The 20159-nt window shown below is 51.5% G+C and overlaps 1 protein-coding gene across 3 annotated transcripts; it reads right to left on the bottom strand.

Moving 5' to 3' along the window:
- Positions 1-11711, bottom strand: ILVBL (ilvB acetolactate synthase like). Of its 3 annotated transcripts, XM_064381714.1 has the most exons (17): positions 11614-11711; positions 10883-11027; positions 9372-9573; positions 9145-9272; positions 8921-9059; positions 8720-8831; positions 6044-6143; positions 5500-5597; positions 5247-5383; positions 3966-4100; positions 1436-1550; positions 1180-1349; positions 1028-1098; positions 877-948; positions 588-693; positions 327-451; positions 1-80 (listed from the first exon to the last, which is right to left on the bottom strand). In XM_064381714.1, exons 2-17 carry the CDS (start codon positions 11015-11017, stop codon positions 39-41), a joined length of 1887 nt encoding a protein of 628 aa, XP_064237784.1. In that variant the 5' UTR covers positions 11018-11027; positions 11614-11711; the 3' UTR covers positions 1-38. The 3 variants fall into 3 exon arrangements, with proteins under 3 accessions (XP_064237784.1, XP_012313202.2, XP_064237783.1); XM_012457779.2 differs by having other exon boundaries at positions 1-451; XM_064381713.1 differs by lacking the exon at positions 11614-11711 and adding an exon at positions 11340-11440 and having other exon boundaries at positions 1-451.
- Between the last annotated feature and the right edge of the window lie 8448 nt (positions 11712-20159).

Raw genomic sequence — 20159 nt, 5'->3', positions numbered from 1 at the left:
TGAGACTGAGTACTTCCTCCCACGTGGGCCAGAGTGGTTTATTCTGTCTCCGTAAGAGAGGACAAAGGGCACAGCTGGGTCTGCGGAGAGGAAGGCCCAAGAGCTCACCAGGGAGCCTCTCTGAGCTTTGACCCCTCCATCCACTCCTCAGGGAGGCTGAGGAGTCATCCAGCCTCATGGGATAGTCCCAGGGCTAACAATGACGAGACTCCAAACCAGCTGGACACAGTCCAGGGGCAGGAAGGCTGCCAAGCGTCCTGACCCACAAGGCCCTATACAGCAATGGAGCCATCACGGAAGTCCGTCCTCCCGATGAGGATGTTTACCACGACTGGGTGGCCATCTCGGCACTGCTGCTGGGCGTTGTGCAGCACCTCGACCACCTGATCCTCATTGTCCCGTGAGAGCAGCAAGCCCCGGGCCCCCAGACCCACGGCTGCCTTATGATAATCTAAAAGAGGAGATTAAGTCAGACGGTGGCAGGGACTCAGCCCACCACATGTGCAGCCAGCCCAGGAGAGGAACACAAGCCCAACCAGAACTCAAACAGCCTCCTGTCCTTCCCCCACTTGCTGAGGCCCCCTCACCAGTGTAGGCCAGACCACAGGCCACGTTGCTGCCTAGGCAGGGCACCTGCTCCCGGGAAATCTGCGTCCAGCCAGCATCATTCCCTACCAAGGCCATCACTGGGATCTACAGGAAGAAGATGGGACCAGACCACAGCCTTCAGCCCCATGGCTTGGCCAGCCAGAGGACAGAGACCTCTACCAGACAGGGCTTCTGCCAGACAGGAGGCTCCCTCCCCACCTCAGCCCACCCCTGGTGACATCTCCCAGAACCCCAGGTCCTAAGCGTCCCTCAGGGTGGCCCAGTCACCTTGTGTCTGACAAACGTGTCAAATTCGATGAGGCTGTAGCCAAAAGCTCCATCCCCAAATAGGCACCAGACCTGGTGGGGAGGGGACCCAGGATGGTTAGGATGGATCAGAACCCAGAGAGCAGCCAGTCTCCCAAATCCAGGGCCTCACCTCGGCATCTGGTCGGCACAGCTTGGCCCCAAGTGCAAATCCTGCGCCAACTCCCAGAGTCCCAAAGGCCCCTGAGAGGACCAAGAACAGGTGGGTGTGAAGGTGTCCGGATGATGGGTTACCCATTGCCCCAGGCAGGGGCCCTTCCTTACCAGGATCGAGCCAGCACAGGGGGCCACGGGGCTGTACCAGATGGGCGGCAGTGCCCACGAAGTCCCCGCCATCTACCACCAGAATCGAGTTGTCAGGTAGCGTTTCCTCCACCAGCTGCAGCACCCGCACTGGGTTGAGGTGCTGAGCCACAGGCCCTGCTGCCTTCTCCCTGCGACAGGACAGCGAAGGTCACCAGGGTTGGCAGCAGGGTCTTCCGGGAATGCCCGTCCTACCTCTACTCCACTCAGCCCCCACCGAAATGTCTGCTCCTTCTGCCGATCAGCTTCCTGCAGCTCCTCCACCCAGTCTGGGGCCCACGTCTGGCCCTGAAGGCCTTCCACCAGCTTCAGCACGAAGGAACCCACATCTCCTGGGGAAGGAAGAGAGCACAGCTGTGGGGAGCTGGCTTCCTCCCGTTCTTCCAGCACCAGAGGCCTCAAAACAGCAGGAAGCCAGCAGCAGCATCCGAGCAGACAGATGGGAAGCAGGCCAGGGGTGCTCCTAGGAAAAAACAGCTGAAACACCCCAGAACCTGCCAGAACCACGGAAGGGCAGCCCAGGTGAAAAGGGAGGAAAAGGTCCAAAAAACACAGCTTAGGAAGCACAAGGCAGGTGACAAGCCAAGCTGGCCTGGTCCCCTCCCTCTACCCCCCACCCCAGATCACTAAGTCACGTCACTTCTACCTGGGAAACACTCAGTGAAGAGCTACTTCCACCAAGCACATCCCTCAAATCGAGGCACGTGGAAGCGCATGACGAACATTACTGAAGTGAACTAACAAGCAGCCCTATGATGTACTTTTCACCACCCCATTTTTGTTTTTGTGTTTTGAGATGGAGTCTTGCTCTATTGCCAGGCTGGAGTGCAGTGGTATGATCTCGGCTCACCGCAACCTGGGTTCAAGTGATTCTCCTGCCTCAGCCTCCCGAGTAGCTGGGATTACAGGCACGCACCACCACGCCCAGCTAATTTTTGTATTTTTAGTAGAGATGGGGTTTCACCACGTTGGCCAGATGGTCTCGATCTTGTGATCCACCCACCTCAGCCTCCCAAAGTGCTGGCATTACAGGTGTGAGTAACCGTGCCCAGCCTACCATCCCATTTTTGAAATGATCACGGAGGCTCTGAGGTGAGGCGCTCTCGCTGTTCATCTCCACTCCAGGCCTCCTCGTTTCTGTCCTGGCCTATTTCTTTTGAGATGGAGTTTCACTCTTGTCACCCAGGCTGGAGTGCAATGGCACAATCTCAGCTCACTGCAGCCTCCGTCTTCCGGGTTCAAGCGATTCTTCTGCCTCAGCCTCCCAAGTAGCTGGGACTACAGGCGCCCACCACTATGCCCAGCTAATTTTTGTATTTTTAGTAGAGATGGGGTTTCATCATGTTGGCCAGGATGTTCTTGAACTCCTAACCTCAGGTAATCCTCCCGCCTCGGCCTCCCAAAGTTCTGGGATTACGGGCATGAGACATCGCACCCAGCCTGTCCTGGCCATTTTTAACAGCCCCCGGCCTCCACCCCGCCCCCTTCTGGCCTGCCGTCCACGGCTGCTGAGTGGACCTTCCCAACACAGATGCAATGGTGCCACTTCTCTGCTTAACACAAGAGTGTCCTGTGGCCTAAGCTGCAGGGGAGGCAACATCCTCAGAACGATGAACCAAGTTCAAGTCCAGGGGACTGAAATAAGGGAAAGGCAGAGATACGGTGGGAAGACAGAGGGGCTAAGGGGCCAAGGAGTGTGCTCTCTGTCCTGAGGGCAGTGTGTAGGGTGGGAGAGAATATAATCACGTGCACGTTACCAAGCCTCCCTCTGTGTCCACCCCACCATTTGTCCTACAGAAGCATCTGTCAGGTTGGCCACAGTAGCTCTGGTCTGTAATTCCAGCACTTTGAGAGGCCAAGGCAGAAGGACACTTGAGGCCAGGAGTTCACCACCAGCCTGGGAAACATAGTGAGATACCGATTCCACAAAAAAAAATTTTAAAATTAGCCTGGCATGGTGGCGCACGCCTGTAGTCCCAGCTACTCAAGAGGCTGAGGTGGGAGGATTGCTTGAGCCTGGGAGTTGGAGGCTGCAGTGAGCTGGGATGGCACTACTGCATTCCAGCCTGGGTGACAGAGTAAGACCTCGTCTCTAAAAAATTTAAAAAAAAAAAAAAAAAAAGGCCAGGTGCAGTGGCACACGCCTGTAATCCCAGCACTTTGGAAAGCCGAGGCAGGCAGATCACAAAGTCAAGAGATCAAGACCATCCTGGCCAACACTGTGAAACCCCATCTCTACTAAAAGTACAAAAAAATTAGCTGGGCACGGTGGTGGGCACCTGTAGTCCCAGCTACTCGGGAGGTTGAGGCAGGAGAATTGCTTGAACCTGGGAGGCGGAGGTTGCAGTGAGCCATCACACCTCTGCACTTCAACCTGGCGACAGAGCAAGACTCCATCTCAAAAATAAAATAAAATAAAATAAAATAATTTTTTTTTTTTTTGAGAGGGGGTTTTTCACCATGTTGGCCAGGATGGTCTCGATGTCTTGACCTTGTGATCCACCCGCTTTGGCCTCCCAAAGTGCAGGGTTTAGTCATGAGCCACTGTGTCCAGCCATAAAATAAATTTAAAGAAAGAAGCATTCATCAGTTTGAGAGCCAACTATTTGTCTCCGGTTCACTGGCTGCCCTCTAGGACAAGGTCTGGGCCTCAATCATCATACCAGGCTCAAGCCACCTGCAGCAGAATCCAGGAGGATAGGGACCAGAAGGAGCACATATGTGTAAGGGGGGATTAGGGGGCTCACCCTGCACAGCCTCCTGGGGCTTCCAGAAGATGTCTGAGTTGAGCAACATCTCTTCCCGGTTACGATTGACGATGATGATCTTGCTGCTGCGGCTGAAGACACGCCCATAGGATAGGCGGAAGTCGCACACGGTTCCTGGGGTGGGGGATAGGGATTCAGCGGACAGAGGGCCCGTGTCCTCTTCCTTACTTGATCCAATGTGGCGGACTCAATGCAAAAGAGTCCCTGTTCCTCACGGAGTCTCCCTGCACCTGTGCCACCTGCAGTGACTTCACAGCTCCCCACACCCCTTGAATCTGGGCTGGCCTCATGACATGCTTCGGCAAACAAGACAGGGCAAAGGCGGGTTCTGTTTTCCCAGATGGCCATAACATCTCCCACCCTGCCTCCACTTGTACTAGGTCCCCTTGACATGCCGCCCATGGAGAGAGGTACGGCCTGCGTCCCTTTTCCTTGAGTCTGGTGGCAGAAGTGACACAGTATGACACCCGAGGCTAGGTCAGAAGAGATGCAGTTTCTTCCTTGTTCACTTTTAGAGGCCTGGGTGGCTGTCTAAGAAGTCTGACTACCCCAAGGCCGCCATGTTGGAAGGAAACCCAAGCCACATGGAGAGGCCTGCATAGTTGTCCTAGTCCACAGCTCCAGCAACAGCTGGCGTCAATTGCAAGACCTCTGAGTGAAGACACCTCCAGATGATTCAGCACCCCCTGCCCCATTCCTGCAGACTCAACTTCAAGAAGCCACACAGCCTCCACTCTCTCTCTCTCTTCAATAACTGCACTCTCCTAGCCCTAGAGTTTTCTCATCCTTCACCAAGTGGGCCGGCCCAGGCCGGCCTGTTGGAGGATGAGAAACATGAGGAGCATGGAGACAGGGGTGAAGAACTCTGTGACCCCAGCTGAGGCCATCCAGACTAGCTGTAGGCCAATCCCCAAACAGGTGAGTGAGCCCAGCCTAGATCAGCACAGCTGCCTTTCTGCCTACCCAAGTGCAGACTCATGGATAAGCCCAGCCAAAACCACAGCTACCACCTACCTTACAGGTGGGTCTTGAGAAATCAGAAATGCATTTTCAGCCATTGAGTTTGGGGATGGTTGTTACAGGGCAGTAGCTAACTGATACACCTATAATGCATCTGGTGGGGTTCAAAGCGCTTTATGTAAAAATGTGTATCAAGTACTGTAGGTGCCCACTAGACATTCATCCTCCTTTGTGTGAAGCTGGGTGATAGGGTGAGGGGGTTCCTGGGGGAAGGAGGGAAAGGAAGAGGCTCAGGCCCACCTGCTAGAACAATGACATCCGCCTTCTTCAGAGCCGCGCTGCGGTTCTGCCGAATGTGGAGGGGGTGGTTTCGGCCTAACAGCCCCCGTGCCATCCCCCCGAGGAAGCAGGGAACACCCAGGGTCTCCAAAGCAGCCCTGGGAGTCCAGGCAGAGCAGAGGTCAGTGTGGCCAGGGCCCCCGCCCCTCCCCAGGAGCACCCGAGGACCCCAGATCGGGAACGTGAAAACAAGGGCAGGGCTGGGGCTTCTCACTGAAGCTTGTCAGCGGGCGTCGGAGTGAGCAGGGCCTGACTCCCTAGAACCATCAGGGGCCTCTTGGCCCGGCTCAGGATCTCCACGCAACGCTGAACCTAGGGCGAGAGGCAGGGCTCAAAGGACTGTCTTTTTATTTATTTTTTGAGACTTAGTTTCACTCTGTTTCCCAGGCTGGAGTGCAGTGGTGTGATCTCAGCTCACTGAAGCCTCCACCTCTGGAGTTCAAGCAATCCTCCAGCCTCAGCCTCTGAAGTAGCTGCAATTGCAGGCACACGTGACCATGCCCAGCTAATTTTTGTATTTTCAGTAGAGATGGTTTCACCATGTTGGCCAAGCTGGTCTTGAACTCCTGGCCTCAAGTGATCCACCTGCCTCAGCCTCCTTAAGTGTTGGGATTACCACCATGAGCTACCCGCCTGGCTGGAGGGCTGTCCTTCAATCTCCATGAGCACCCAAGATCAAGGCCCCAATACTGACTCAGGGAGATGGTCAGGGGGCCGTGCCAAGTGAGGTCCTCAGACAGAAAAGAGGGGCAATTCACCTGCTGGGGGGCAGCCTGGGGGATGTCCAGGGGTAGCGGTCCCTCAGGCTGAGGCTCCCAGGCCCCCGCAAAGAGGTTGGCCAGGTAATTCTCTAAATACCTGCAAGTGGGAGGGGAAAGAACCAGGTTACCAGGATTAATTACAAGGATTCCAGGATCTGAGGGAGGAGAGGGGTCAGGAAAGGGGCCAGGGAAAAAGCCAGGGCTTTTTAAGTGGCATGGGGACAAGGGTGGATGAGTGACAGCTCAGGGACGGGTGAACCCTGGTGGCCAGCTGCCTGTTTCCCCTCGGTAGCCTCTGGTACCCACCCCAACTCCTGGAAGCAAGGAACGCAGGCTCAGCATGCCAGGAGTAAGCCTGTGGGTCCAACAGATAATGCGCTAAGGTCCTGGCTCTGTCACTTCCCAGCTGTGCAACTTAGGGCAAGTGACTTCACCCTTCTGAGCTTCCGCCTCTGTAAATGGAAATATGAACCTCCCTCCTGAGCTTCAAGGATCTATCCATTTAGGTCGTGAGGCGCTTTGCATAACACTCAATCCATGGGAGTTATGAACACTGTCCTCTCTCGCTTCAAACAGGGCCTTCTCGGTCTCCTTACCCATTGGGCCCCAGGACCCCAACTTTCCTGAAGGGCCTGTGCAGGGTCCTGGAGACACAAAGATAGATCCTGCCCAGCCCTGCTCTTAGGGAGCACTCTGTCCAGCCAAAGACAGACACATGGGCATTGGCAAGAAGCAGTCAGAGCCCTGAGCCAGAAGCCTCTGCTTTGGCTGTTAAGAACAGGCCAAGGCTGGGCGCGGTGGCTCACACCTGTAATCCCAGCACTTTGGGAGGCTGAGGCGGGTGGATCACAAGGTCAAGCAGTTGGAGACTATACCGGCCAACATGGTGAAACCGCATCTCTACTAAAACACAAAAATTAGCCGGGTGTGGTGGCGTATGCCTGTAATCCCAGCTACTCAGGAGGCTGAAGCAGGAGAATTGCTTGAACCTGGGAGGCAGAGGTTGCAGTGAGCCAAGATCGCACCACTGCACTCCGGCCTGGCGACAGAGTGAGATTCCATCTCAAAAAAAAAAAAAAGGACAGGCCAAGATAGCACAGGAGAAACAGCCAAGGATGGAACCGTGGAAAACCCCGCGTATAAAGAAAAGGCAAGGGAAACTGAGGCAGGAGGATTGACTGAGGCCAGGAGTTCAAGGCTGTGGTAAGCTATGATCGCACCACTGCACTCTAGCCTGGGTAACAGAGTGAGACCCTATCTCAAAAAAAAAAATGGGCAATATAAGAGAGAGCCTTGTGAGACACAGGTCAAGAGAGAAGGACAAGGAGGAGAACAAGGGAAGGGAGTGACCTGGAAGCCAGGGGGAAAAGTGCATTAAGAATGAGGCTATATGGCCAAAATGGCAAAACCCCATCTCTACTAAAAATACAAAAATTAGCCAGGCATGGTGGCACGCACCTGTAATCCCAGCTACTTGGGAGGCTGAGGCAGGAGAATCACTTGTACCTGGGAGGTGGAGGTTGCAGTGAGCCAAGATCGTGCTACTGCACTCCAGCCTGGGCGACAGAGCAAGACTCCGTCTCAAAAAAAAATAAAATGAGGCCATAGAACAAAATCAATACTGCCTGAGCTGACCCTCAGGTGCTTCACACGCACCCAGAATGCAGGAACCTGACTGCCTTGTCCACTGATGATGCCGCACGCCTGTCCTGAGACCTGGCACATCGCTGCCACTCGCTAAATGTGCAGAAAGGAAGGGCCAAGGACACGCAAAGGGAAGGAACTGAGGGGAAGGGAGACAAGGAGGAAGAAGAGGAGGAGGAAGCAAAGGAGGAAGAGAATAGGCTGGGCGTGATAGCTCACGTCCATAATCCCAACAATTTGGGAGGCCAAGGAAGGTGGATCACTTGAGGTCAAGAGTTCAAGACCAGCCTGGCCAACATGGTGAAACCCAGTCTCTACTAAAATACAAAAATTAGCCACATGTGGTATGCCTGTAGTCCCAACTACTAGGGAGGCTGAGGCAGGAGAATTGCTTGAACCTTGGAGGTGGAGGTTGCAGTGAACCGAGATAGCACCACTGCACTCTAGCCTGAGTGAAGAAGACTGTCTCAAAAAAAAAAAAAAAAAGAGAGGGGGATAAAGATGTGAAAGAAGGAGAGAAGGAGGAAGGAGAGGGCTCGAGTCTGGGCTCTGCCACTTCTTAGCTGTGTGACTTTGGGCAAGAGACTTCACCGTTTTGAGCTTCCTCCACTATAAATATAAAAGTGAACCTCCCTTCCGAGGTTCAAGGATCATCCTTTAGGGAGAGGAAAATGGAGAGGATGAGGGGAAAGAGAGAGGAGGAAAGGGAGGAGAAGAGGAAGGAAGAGGGAGGAGGAAAAGGAAGAAGAAGAGATGATGGAGGAGGAGAAGAAAAGGAAGAGGAGGAGGAGGAGGGCTGTTCTGAGCCTCTCCCCTCTGCTGCCCCCACGAGGGCCACCTTGCTTTCCCCATCCACTCAATTCATTCCTGCCTCAGGACCTTTGCACATGCTGTTCCTTCTACCTGGAATGCTCTCCACACAGCAGTTTCCTCCCAGTCCACATGTGAATCAAAGGAAGATGGGCACGAGCTGGAAGCTGCAGGAGAGGGCAGGGGATGGAGGAGGGATGGCAGGGTGGGGCTATTCACCAGGAGACCACTCGGCCCACAAGGCCCTTGGGTGGTTTGGCTGGCACCATCTCCTTCTGGACCATGAAGTAGGGGTACAGCACGTCAATGGGCAGCTCCACAAACACCGGACCTGCGGGGACAGGGATGACACTGAGTCTGCAACACGCATCCCCAGCCCCTCAGCCCCAGTGCTGCTCAGCACCACCACCCTCCACCTACCTGGAGTGCCTGACTGGGCAGCAGCCATCGCGGCCCTCAGGGTGGGCACGATGTCCCGAACCCTCCGCACGGACGCACAGAACTTACAGAGCGGCCGAAACAGGGACAGCTGATCCACAGCCTGGAGCGCACCCCGGTTCTGGCAAAGACAGAGGTGCAGCAGGGTTACCACGTGAGCCCTTTACGACCCCCTGGGCCCCCACCGGCCGCCATGGACTGGGTACCTGCAGCAGAGTGCTGGCGGCCCCACCCAGAAGCAAGACTGGGGAATGGGCCATCTGAGCATTCTTCACCGCAGTCACTGTGTTGGTGAGGCCAGGGCCCGCCGTCACTGCTGCCACACCCACTGTTCCTGGAACACAGAGTCCATCACGGCCACGCCCACTCTCCTGGCCATTCTCCCACCTCTACTCTATCCACCAGTCCCCAGCCCTCTCTGCAATGCCCTCACCAGACAGGCGGGCCGTAGCATCGGCAGCAAAGACGGCCGTGACCTCATGGCGTGTGTCCACCACGCGGATGCCCAGTTTCTCACAGGCCACCAGCAGTGGGGAAATGTGCCCACCAACCAGCGTGAAGACGAACCGCACGCCATGGGCCCTCAGCACAGCGGCCACATTCTCTCCGCCATGCCGGACGCTTGCCTTGTCCACCTGGGCCCAAGGAGTGGGTAGAGCAATAGAGTCAAAGGCCACACCAGAGGACAGCTGGGAGAGGAGGCAATCCCCCTGCCCCAGGTAAGGGGGCAGGAGCAGGGTGCGAGGTCAAGGGAAGCTTGGTCTCGGTTAGGCATATATTACACTGCACACCAGGCTCAAAGCAAGGCACAGCGTCTTATCAGAACTCCTTGTCATCACATCTCTTATAGCTGAGGACATCAACACTTGCCCAAGCAAGATTGAAAGTCCAATAGAACTCACACTCTTAAGTGCCCACTGTTACACTTCCTGCCTCCGGGATGGCAAGGCAATCAGGGAGAGAGGAGAGGGTTATATAATCCAGGAGATTTAGCCAGGGGCACAAGGCAGAGAGCCATTTGCTATGACTCCTGCCTGCCCTCTAGTATCACTGCAGGGCCTGGCAGCTGGACTGCTGATCCCAGCCTCCCTGATGCCCTCCTGATGGATGCCAAACAGCCTCAGGCTTAGTTGTCAGGCTACCAGCCACCATGTGCCTGGCACGGAAGTTAGCTCCTGGCACACACTGTACCGAGGCCTCCCAACCCCAGTGGCCTCACAGTTCCGCACATCCAAGGTTTGCTTTAAATCTCCGCAAGTCCCGAAGGTCAGTGGCATCCCTCCTGGCTAGCAGAAGGACTAGAGAAGGGTTTGGGGAGGGAGAGGTCAAACTTGGTCCCTGCTAGGAGAGAAAGGGTTGAGGAGGGGGTCTGCGGAAGGGGTAAATTTCAAACAGGTGTGCCAGTAGTTCGGGGGTGAGGCATGTGGGGTCACCTAGGGAAAACTACCACACAACCTCTCTGAGACTTAGCTTCCTCCTGCAGAAAATGAGGTCAGAAAGAACAGCACCTACTTTCAAGGAAAAGGTAAGGGGTAGGTAAGAAAGTCTAAAGTGCTGAACTCAGCAAAGGGCAACTGTCACGAAACTCACTGCCACCCCCTCGCTGGTGCCTGCCCTCGGCCCCATCTATCCCATCCAGTTTAGGGAGCACAATCAGAATGCTGTCTGTGAAAAGAGCCACTGGGGAAGGAGGTAGGCGGGGTTCGAATGCCCAGGCAGAGACCGCTTCCGTGTTCTCTATCACTATTGGCAAAGTTCAGGCCCCCACAGGCAGGCAGCGTGGCAACGGAGACAGGGTCCTGGACAGAACCTCTTACCAGTCCCTCTGGGCTAGTTGGGACTCGCTTTCCCACGCTGCACAATGAGGAGTGAACTGGAAGCGGCACCACGAGGCCCCTCCCTCTTTGGCTGCCCCCAGCCCGCCTCCCATTCCTTGCCCCGCACCTTGTGCAGCAGCTGATAGAAGAGCCCCAGGCGGTGCGCGGCGCCCAGCAAGGTTGCCACCAGCGTCCCGCAGGCCAGGAGCAGAAAGAAGGGGAAGAAACTCCCGACAGGGGCGGCGGCCTTGAGAATCTCCATGAGGTGGCACCTGATAAGAGAAAGAGCACTGCCCAGACTGGGGCGCGACAGGGACCTTATCCGGAAGAAATCGCGCCCCCTCCCCCAGCCCGAATCCAGGGCCACGCCCCTTGCCGCCAGTTTCTGTGCGGACACGCCCCCAACCCAGCCAGGCCACGGCCCTTGTGCGTCTAGGCACTGGATGAGACCGCCTCTCTGAGACAAAGTCACGCCCCACGCGGCGCTAACCCCAGTGCTTTACGTCACCACCACTCCCACCCAAACTAGTCACCACAAGTCACGGCGGTGACAACAGCACTGCACAGAGTTATCTTCCACTTACCTTCTTGTCAATGGACAAGCGGAAGCCCCGCCTCTCTTTCCACAACGGGACCCCAAATCTCAGCCCCATTAGTGAGCCCGCCCCACGTTACGTCACTAAGAGGCACAAGGTCACGCCCCCTGAGTTAGCAGGCGCGACCCTCTGCGCAAGCCACGCCTCTCCCTTGGAGAGCGCACTGGCCCAAGCCCGACCCCCGACCTCGGGCCACGGGTCGCGCTCATATCGCATCGGGATGCGGTTCTCCGTCACCAGCTCGACCCCCGAGGTTATTCACCTTCACCTCCAGGATAGGGCGCTGCCTCCAGCAGAATTCGGACCCCTCCGTGTCACGTGACCCGGGAGCGCGGCCGTGCCCCTTTCGCCCACTTGGCTCAGCGGCGTCCCGTAGTCCGGCCGGTGCGCATGCGCACAGTCGGAACCACGCTTTGGGGCCACCCGAAAGAGCCTTCCCTCTACTGGCCGCCTCGCATGCAGGCGCCGCCTACCCTCGCCTTTCATTGGCTCGCACTGCAGGCCTCGAAGCTTTTTTTTTTTTTTTTTTTTTTTTTTTTTTAAACCAGGAGGCCACGCCCCTCACCGGCTTCGGGAGCGAAGACTTTTGGGGACCCACCTTCCACAGCCTGCCTGCCATTGGCCCCACGTTTGCAAGCCCTAGGTTCAAGTCATCCGAACACAGCTCGCTTTCCACATCAGTGGGGCCAGACCACTGCGCTCTAGCCTGGGCGACAGAGCAAGAATGTGTCTCAAAAAAATATAATAATAATGTTTAAAATGGTAGATTTTATGTTATGTGTATTTCCACACTATTAATATTTATGCATGTGTGCGTATGTGTGTATATTGTTTATAAAGAAATAGTAGCCAGCAAAGGAAACCCAAATTGAGGCACATTCTACAAAATGCCTGAACAGACCTCCAAAACTGTCAAGGTCGTGAAAAACAAACAAAGACCGAGGAACTGGCACAGGCCAGAGGTGGGAAAGGAGACGTAAGAACTAAGTTTAATATAGTATCTTGGGCTGAATCCAGGTATCAAAAAAAGGACAAATTTGTGGATAAAGCTGGTGAAATGCAAATAAAGTCTGGAGTTGAGTTAATAGTAATGAACCAGCGTTCATCTTTTTGTGTCAGTAAATGTATCATGGTTATATAAGGTGTTAACATTCAGGGAAGCGTAAGAGTAGACAAAAATTATCTTGCTATCTTTGCAGCTTTTCTGTAAAGCTGAAAAAGAAAAAAAAAAAAAGTCTTAGTAGCAAGGATACAATTTTCCAGAGAGAAAGATGTTGTAATAGATGTAGATTCTTGGGAGAGAAAGCTTTAACATATTCCAAGACTAATAGAAAGGTTGATGTCTTATCTCTCTCCAGATGAAGAAAGATTGTCACTAGGCAAATGTCCAAAAAGCTTCTCAGCCCGAAGCCGGACTATTCAACAGTGAAACAAATATACACAGAGGACAAGTTATTAAAAAAAAAAAAAAAGTTGGCGGGGGGAACAAGCCTGGCATGGTGGTCCATGCTTGTAATCCCAGCACTTTGGGAAGCCAAGACAGGAGGATTGCTTGAGGCCACAAATTTGATACTAGCCTGGGCAACAAACTGAGACCCTGTCTCTCAAAAAAATAAATAAATAAAACTGAGGCAGGAGAGGCCGGGCGCGGTGGCTCACGCCTGTAATCCCAGCACTTTGGGAGGCCGAGGCGGGCGGATCACGAGGTCAAGAGATCGAGACCATCCTGCCCAACATGGTGAAACCCCATCTCTACTAAAAATACAAAAAAAAATTAGCTGGGCGTGGTGGTGCGCACCTGTAATCCCAGCTACTTGGGAGGCTGAGGCAGGAGAATTCCTTGAACCCAGGAGGCGGAGGTTGCAGTGAGCCGAGTTTGCGCCACTGCACTCCAGCATGGTGCCTGGTGACGGAGTGAGACTCTGTCTCAAAAAAAAAAAAAAAAAAAAAAAAAAAAAAAAAAAAACCTGAGGCAGGAGAATCGCTTGAACCAGGGAGGCAGAGGTTATGGTGAGCCGAGATCACACCATTGCACTCCAGCCTGGGCGACAGAGCAAGACTCTGTCTGGAAAAAAAAAAAAAAAGGCAAAAAAATTAGCTGTTTGGGAGGCTGAGGAGGGAGGATCGCTTGAACCCAAGAGGTCAAAGTTATAGTGAGCTGTGATCATGCCACTGCACTCCAGCTTGGACAACAGAGCAAGACCCTGTTTCTTTAAAAAAAAAAAAAGGGGGGGTGGGGGAGGAGGAAACAAATACCAAGTATCTAAATTGATTGATATTTAAAGAGAAGTGCAACAAATTAAAGAGTTAGAGGGATATAGTAAGGGCCTTTCTTAGCTAGGATGAGCAGGAGGACTCTCTAAGGAGGTGACAGTTGAGCAGAGAGACCAGGAGAAAGTGAGGGCATGGACTCCACAAGGATCTGGGGAAAGAGTAATCCAGGTAGAGGAGACGGCACATGCAAAGGCCCTGAGGTGGTTTGTTAATTTCCTTTAGCAGCTGTAACACATTACCACAAACTTAGTGGCTTGAAACAACAGGAATTAATTCTCTTACACTTCTGGAGGCTGGAAGTTCAGCCTCAAGGCATCAGCTGGGCCACACAACTCTTAAAGATCTCTAGGGGAGGATCCTTACCTCCTCCAACTACAAGAGGCTCCAGGCATCCTTTGGCATGTGGCTGCATTACTCCAATTTCTGCGTACATCTTCAGACAGCCTTTGTCCTTGTGCCTGCACCTCCTCCTCTGTCTCTTACAAGGACACTTGTCATTGCATTTAGGGACCACCCTAATCCAGGAGAGTCTCATCTTGAGACCCTCGCTTAACTACTTCTTCAAAGGCACATTTTCCAAGTAAGGTCATATTTTCAGGTTCTGAATGGACTTAGTGGCTTGAAACAACAGGAATTAATTCTCTTACACTTCTGGAGGCTGGAAGTTCAGCCTCAAGGCATCAGCTGGGCCACACAACTCTTAAAGATCTCTAGGGGAGGATCCTTACCTCCTCCAACTACAAGAGGCTCCAGGCATCCTTTGGCATGTGGCTGCATTACTCCAATTTCTGCGTACATCTTCAGACAGCCTGAATGGACATTTTAGGGTCCGTCATTCAACTCATTACAAATGGCATGGGCTTTGCATGTGCAGAGAAAGTCAGGAAAGCCAGGATAGCTGGAAGAAAGAGAGCAAAGAGGAGGCAAGGAGGAGATCCCATCAAAGGGTAGACAAAGGACAGGCAGGTGTGATTTTACAGACTGCATGAGGACTGCGAATTTTATTCTAAGTGAACTAGAAAGCCAGAGAGGATTTTGAACAGTATTCAACCACACGCAACCTGCAAGTGATTATTCATAGGAGCTTTACTTGCAATAGCCAAAAACTGGAAAAAAATGAAATAGCCCTTAAGAGAGGAATGGTTAAACAAACTGTGAGACACTCGCATCATGAAACACTGCTCAGCAATAAAGAGGGCAAACTACTGAAACACGACAGGCCAGGTGCAGTGGCTCACACTTGTAATCCCAGCACTTTGGAAGGCCAAGGTGAAAGGATTGCTTGAGTCCAGGAGTTTGAGACCAGCCTGGGCAACAGAGTGAGACCCCCATCTCTACAAAAAATATATATTTTTAATAAAAAAATAATTAGGCCAGGTGTGGTGGCTCACACCTGTAATCCCAGCACTTTGGGAGGCCAAGGTGGGTAGATCACCTGAGGTCAGGAGTTTGAGACCAGCCTGGCCAACATGGTGAAACCTCATCTCTACTAAAAATATAAAAATTAGCTGGACATGGTGGCGGGCGCCTGTAATCCCAGCTACTCGGGAGGCTGAGGCAGGAGAATCACCTGAACCCGGGAGGCGGAGTTTGCAGTGAACCAAGATCATGCCATTGCACTCCAGCCTAGGTGACAGAGCTAGACTCCATGTCAAAATATATATATATAAAACTAGCCACGCATGGTGGCATGCAACTGTAGTCCCAGATACTGGAGGCTGAGGTGGGAAGATCCCTTGAGCCTAGGAGTTCGAGGTGGCAGTGAGCCATGATTATGCAACTGCAATCCAGCCTGGGTGACAGAGCAAGACCCTCTGTCTTGCTTAAAACATAAAGTACAACAAAATAGGCTGGGCATGGTGGCTCACGCCTGTAATCCCAGCACTTTGGAAGGCTGAGATGGGCAAATTGCCTGAGGTCGAGAGTTTGAGACCAGCCCGACCAACATGGTAAAACCCCGGCTCTACTAAAAATATAAAAAATTAGCTGGGTGTGGTAGTGGGTTCCTATAATCCCAGCTACTCAGGAGGTTGAGGCAGGAGAATCACTTGAACCCAGGAGACAGAGGTTGCAGTGAGCTTGAGCAACAAGAGTGAAACTCCATCTCAAAAAAAAAAAAAAAGCCAATCTCAAAGGTTACATCATATGATCCATTTATATGCTATTCTCCAAGTGACAAAACCGTACTGTGGGAGGAGAGATCAGTGTTGCCAGGGGTTAGGGAGGGGTGTTGGAATAAAGGGGGCAGCACAGGGAAGTTTGTGGGGTGATAGAACTGTTCTGTATTATGGTGGTTGCACGTGTTAAAATTCTAATTATGATAGTGATTACCTATATTAAAGTTCATTGAACGGGGCCCGGCACAGTGGCTCATGCCTGTAATCCCAGCACTTTGAGAGACCAACGTGGGCAGATCAAGAGGTCAAGAGATAGAGACCATCCTGGCCAACAGGGTGAAACCCCGTCTCTACTAAAAATACAAAAATTAGCTGAGCGTGGTGGTACGTGTCTGTAGTCCCAGCTACTTGGGAGGCTGAGGTGAGAGAATTGCTTGAACCCGGGAGGCAGAGGTTGCAGTGAGCTGAGATCATGCCACTGCACTCCAGCCTAGAACAGAGCAAGATTTCATCTCAAAAAAAAAAAGAAAAATTCATTGAACTGAACTCTAAAAAAGTTCAATTTTACTGCATGATCCTTTAAAAACTAAAATTACATATATATAATTTTATAAATTTATGTGTAGATAAATAGATCATTATATGCACACACACAACATCCGTAAGTAGAATTGTTTAAAGACACACTGGCACCAAACCAAAGTGGTCCCTTAAAGTCACCAGAGGTTTGAAAGAGAACTGGAAAAGGAACTCAATTTCTGCCTGTGCAATTCAAAGGTGTCTTTGATGTTATACGCAGGAAACGCTCCTGTTAAGTGTTTCCAGTCTGAGGAAACAGTGCACTTACCACACCCTCATATCCTCATCAATCCTTACATTTATGAGTTTCGAAGTAAGTATAGAGTCTGGAAATGTCAAAGAGGGAAGCGATCATCAATGCCAATTCCTCTCTTTGATGACTTGTGAGACACAGAGGAGGGTGATCTCTCCAAGTCTCAGCAAGTGGTTCAGAACTAAACTGGCTCCCAGATCTCCTGACTTCTCCTGGTGAGCATGAAATGCCTGTTTCTAAACGCTCCTACAGCCTTTGAGAAGGATCCCAAGGCACTCAGAGCTCCTTCGAAATTGATGCGGGCCCCTAATCCTGACTTTCATCTCCTGGAGCCAAAGACAGCATCATGTAGGCTTCCAACTATCCTCATGAGGGTGAGCCATTCCTGACTCCACACCTGCATGAGGCAATGGAGCTGGTATTTCCATCCACTCAAGCAAATAAATGAAAACCAACAAGCTCTTGCCACTGGGGAAAATTAAAAATCCACAGAAACCACAAAAACATTACTAAAGGAGTTGATAGTAACTTATACATGAACAGGTTCCCAAAATTTAAAAGAAAAATGGAGCCATCCTACAAAACTTTTAATGTGTTTAACATCCTGCTTAAAACTGAAAATGAGGCTGGGTGCTCATGTCTGTAATCCCAACACTTTGGGAGGCCAAGGCAGGAGGATCACTTAAGAGTTTGAGAGGCCAAGCAAAGTGGTTCACACCTGTAATCCCAGCACTTTGGGAGGCCAAGGCGGGTGGATCACCTGAGGTCAGGAGTTCAAGCCCAGCTGGTCAACGTGGTGAAACCCCATCTCCACTAAAAATAAAAAATAAAAATTAGCCGGACATGGTAGTGCAAGCCTGTAGTCTCAGCTACTTGGGAGGCTGAGACCAGAGAATCGCTTGAACCTGGGAAGCAGAGGTTGCAGTGAGCCAAGATCGCGCCACTGCACTCCAGCCTGGGCAACAGAGCAAGACTCTGTCTCAAAAAAAAAAAAAAAAAAAAAATCTCTACATTATCACTTCATTCCTCCTGCTTTTTAACTTTTTGTTGTTTCTCTTTATGCTTTATTGTACTTTCTATGTCTGGGCAATCTCTTAAACTCTCTGAGCCTCAATGTCTTTCATCAGCAAAATGGAAGCAGTAACCTTGCTTCATAGGATGAAACAAGCAAACTGTTGCTAGTTGTTCACCAGAATTCATTCTTCTCTTCTTCCTTTAATGATATAACTCCCAAAATGTGGCCAGGTATATGATAATCCACCTAACTAAAAGCTGTTAAAGGCTGTTAAGCAGACCCCTCTGAGGCCAGCTGTATCATGCATCGTAGTTCTAGCCAGTGGGATGTAAATGGGTGTGGTGAACACCACATCGTGGCCTTTTTTTTTTTTTTTTTTGAGATGGAGTCTTGCTCTGTAGCCCAGACTGGAGTGCAGTGGCGTGATCTCAGCTCACTGCCACCTCCACCTCCCCGGGTTCAAGCAATTCCCCTGCCTCAGCCTCCCGAGTAGCTGGGATTACAGGTGCACGCCACCGCACCCACCTAATTATTTGGTATTTTTAGTAGAGATGGGGTTTCATCAAGCTGGCCAGACTGGTTTTCAACTCCTGACCTCAGGCAGTCTGCCCGCCTCGCCCTCCCAAAGTGCTGGGATTACAAACATGAGCCACAGCGCCCGGCCCATCACGCCCTTTAAAGGAAGGAGTATATGTTCCTTTGAGCCTTTAAGTTTCTCCTAGCCTGGGATAAAAATGTATGGTTGGGCCGAGTGCAGTGGCTCACACCTGTAATCCCAGCATTTTGGGAGGCTAGGGTGGGTCAGGAGGTCACGAGGTCACGAGGTCAGGAGTTTGAGACCAGTCTGACCAACGTGCTGACACCCCGTCTCTACTAAAAATAAATTAGCAGGGCATAGTGGTGTGTGCCTGTAATCCCAGCTACTCAGGAGGCCGAGGCGAGAATCACTTGAACTCAAGAGGCAGAGGTTGCAGTGAGCTGAGATCGCGCCACTGCACTCCAGCCTGGTCCACAGAGCGAGACCCCATCTAAAAAAATAATAATAATAAATTTAAAAATAAAGAGAGAGATGTACTGTAGCAAATAGAGATGGAAAGGAATATAGTTACATTAAGGGAGGCTCTTTCTCCATGCATGCTACATGAACTGGGCGTGGTGATTCAGGGCCTCACAGGGTTTCAAAGCAAAACACCTCCTGCACCCACAAAATGAAGCACCCATACAAGGTGGCTCTGATGAGGCAGCAGGTTCTTAGCAGCTTCCCACACCCAGCCTACTCCTTGTTTTCTTATTGGCTTATCTCACTTAGCATACTATCCTCCAAGCTCACCTAGGTTGTGTCAGAATTTCCTTCTTTTTAAGAATGAATAAGGCAGGCGCAGTGGCTCAGGCCTGTAATTCCAGCACTTTGGGAGGCAGAGGTGGGCACTTTGGGCAGCACTTTGGGAGGCCGAGGCGGGCGCCACCGTGCCCAGCCGAGCTGTCATTCTTATTGTTCATTTATTATCAGATATCTGCGAGTTGTAGATGTCCATGTCTTGTGCCTCTTGTCTGAGGTTGGGAGTTCAAGACCAGCCTGACCAACATGGAGAAATCTCTTTTTTAAAAAAAAGAAAAGAAAAAAGAATGAATAATATTCTGCTGTATGGCAGTATGTGCTATACCGTGTTTTGTTTATTCATTCATCCACTGCAGGGCATTTGGGTTGCTTCCAACTTTTGGCTATTGTGAGTAATGTTGCTCTGAATGTGTGTGTACAAACAACTCTTCAAGATCTTGCTTTCAGGTTTTTTGGACGTATACCCAGAAGTAAAATTGCTAGATCACATGCTAATCTATTTTTAACTTTTTGAGAGACCACCTGCATTAGTCCATTCTCATGCTGCTGATAAAGACATACATGAGACTGGGAAGAAAAAGAGGTTTAATTGGACTTACAGTTCCAATGGCTGGGGAGGCCTCAGAATCATCATGGGAAGCAAAAGGCACTCCTTATATGGTGGTGGCAAGAGAAAATGAGGAAGACAGAAAAGCAGAAGTCCCTGATCAAACCCCATCTTTACTAAAAATACAAAAGTTAGCTGGATGTGGTGGCACACACCTGTAATCCCAGCTACTCAGGAGACTGAGGCAGGAGAACCACTCGAAGCAGGAGGTGGTGGTTGCAGTGAGCCGAGATTGTGTCACTGAACTCTAGCATGGGTGACAGAGTGAGACTCCATCTCAAAAAAAAAAAAAAAAACAAAGCCCACACAGGTTTATCATCCCAAAGTGTCTACAGATCAGGAACCTTAGTTGGGGCGCAGCTACTCACAGGTTGCAATCAAAAGGTTGGACAGTGCTGGGGTCTTATCTGAAGGCTCAAGTGGGTAAGGACCCTTGTCCTAGTTTACTTATATAGTTTTAGCATGAATTCAGTTCTTTGAAAACTGTTGGACTAAGGGCCACAGTTCTTCACTGGATGTTGGCTATAGGCTACGCTTGATTTCTTGCCTCTCTGAATAGGCTGTTGGCTTCATCAAAGCCATCAAGAGAGAGATTTTGCTGTCAAGAGAGATGCCAGGATCTTT

This window comes from Aotus nancymaae, unplaced genomic scaffold (genome assembly GCF_030222135.1).
Source record: "Aotus nancymaae isolate 86718 unplaced genomic scaffold, 86718_ANA_hifiasm-v0.15.2.pri h1tg000028l, whole genome shotgun sequence".
Taxonomy (NCBI): domain Eukaryota; kingdom Metazoa; phylum Chordata; class Mammalia; order Primates; family Aotidae; genus Aotus; species Aotus nancymaae.
This window is presented reverse-complemented; position numbering and strand designations above follow the sequence as displayed.

Excerpts from the sequence above, each read along its gene's own strand:
- ILVBL (XM_012457779.2), bottom strand. The coding sequence starts at position 11,017 with ATGGAGATTCTCAAGGCCGCCGCCCCTGTCGGGAGTTTCTTCCCCTTC. Across the intron at positions 9,060-9,144 it reads CCGCCAGCACTCTGCTGCAG|AACCGGGGTGCGCTCCAGGC; the intron begins GTACCCAGTCCA and ends TGTCTTTGCCAG. Across the intron at positions 1,099-1,179 it reads CCTGTGCTGGCTCGATCCTG|GGGCCTTTGGGACTCTGGGA; the intron begins GTAAGGAAGGGC and ends TGGTCCTCTCAG.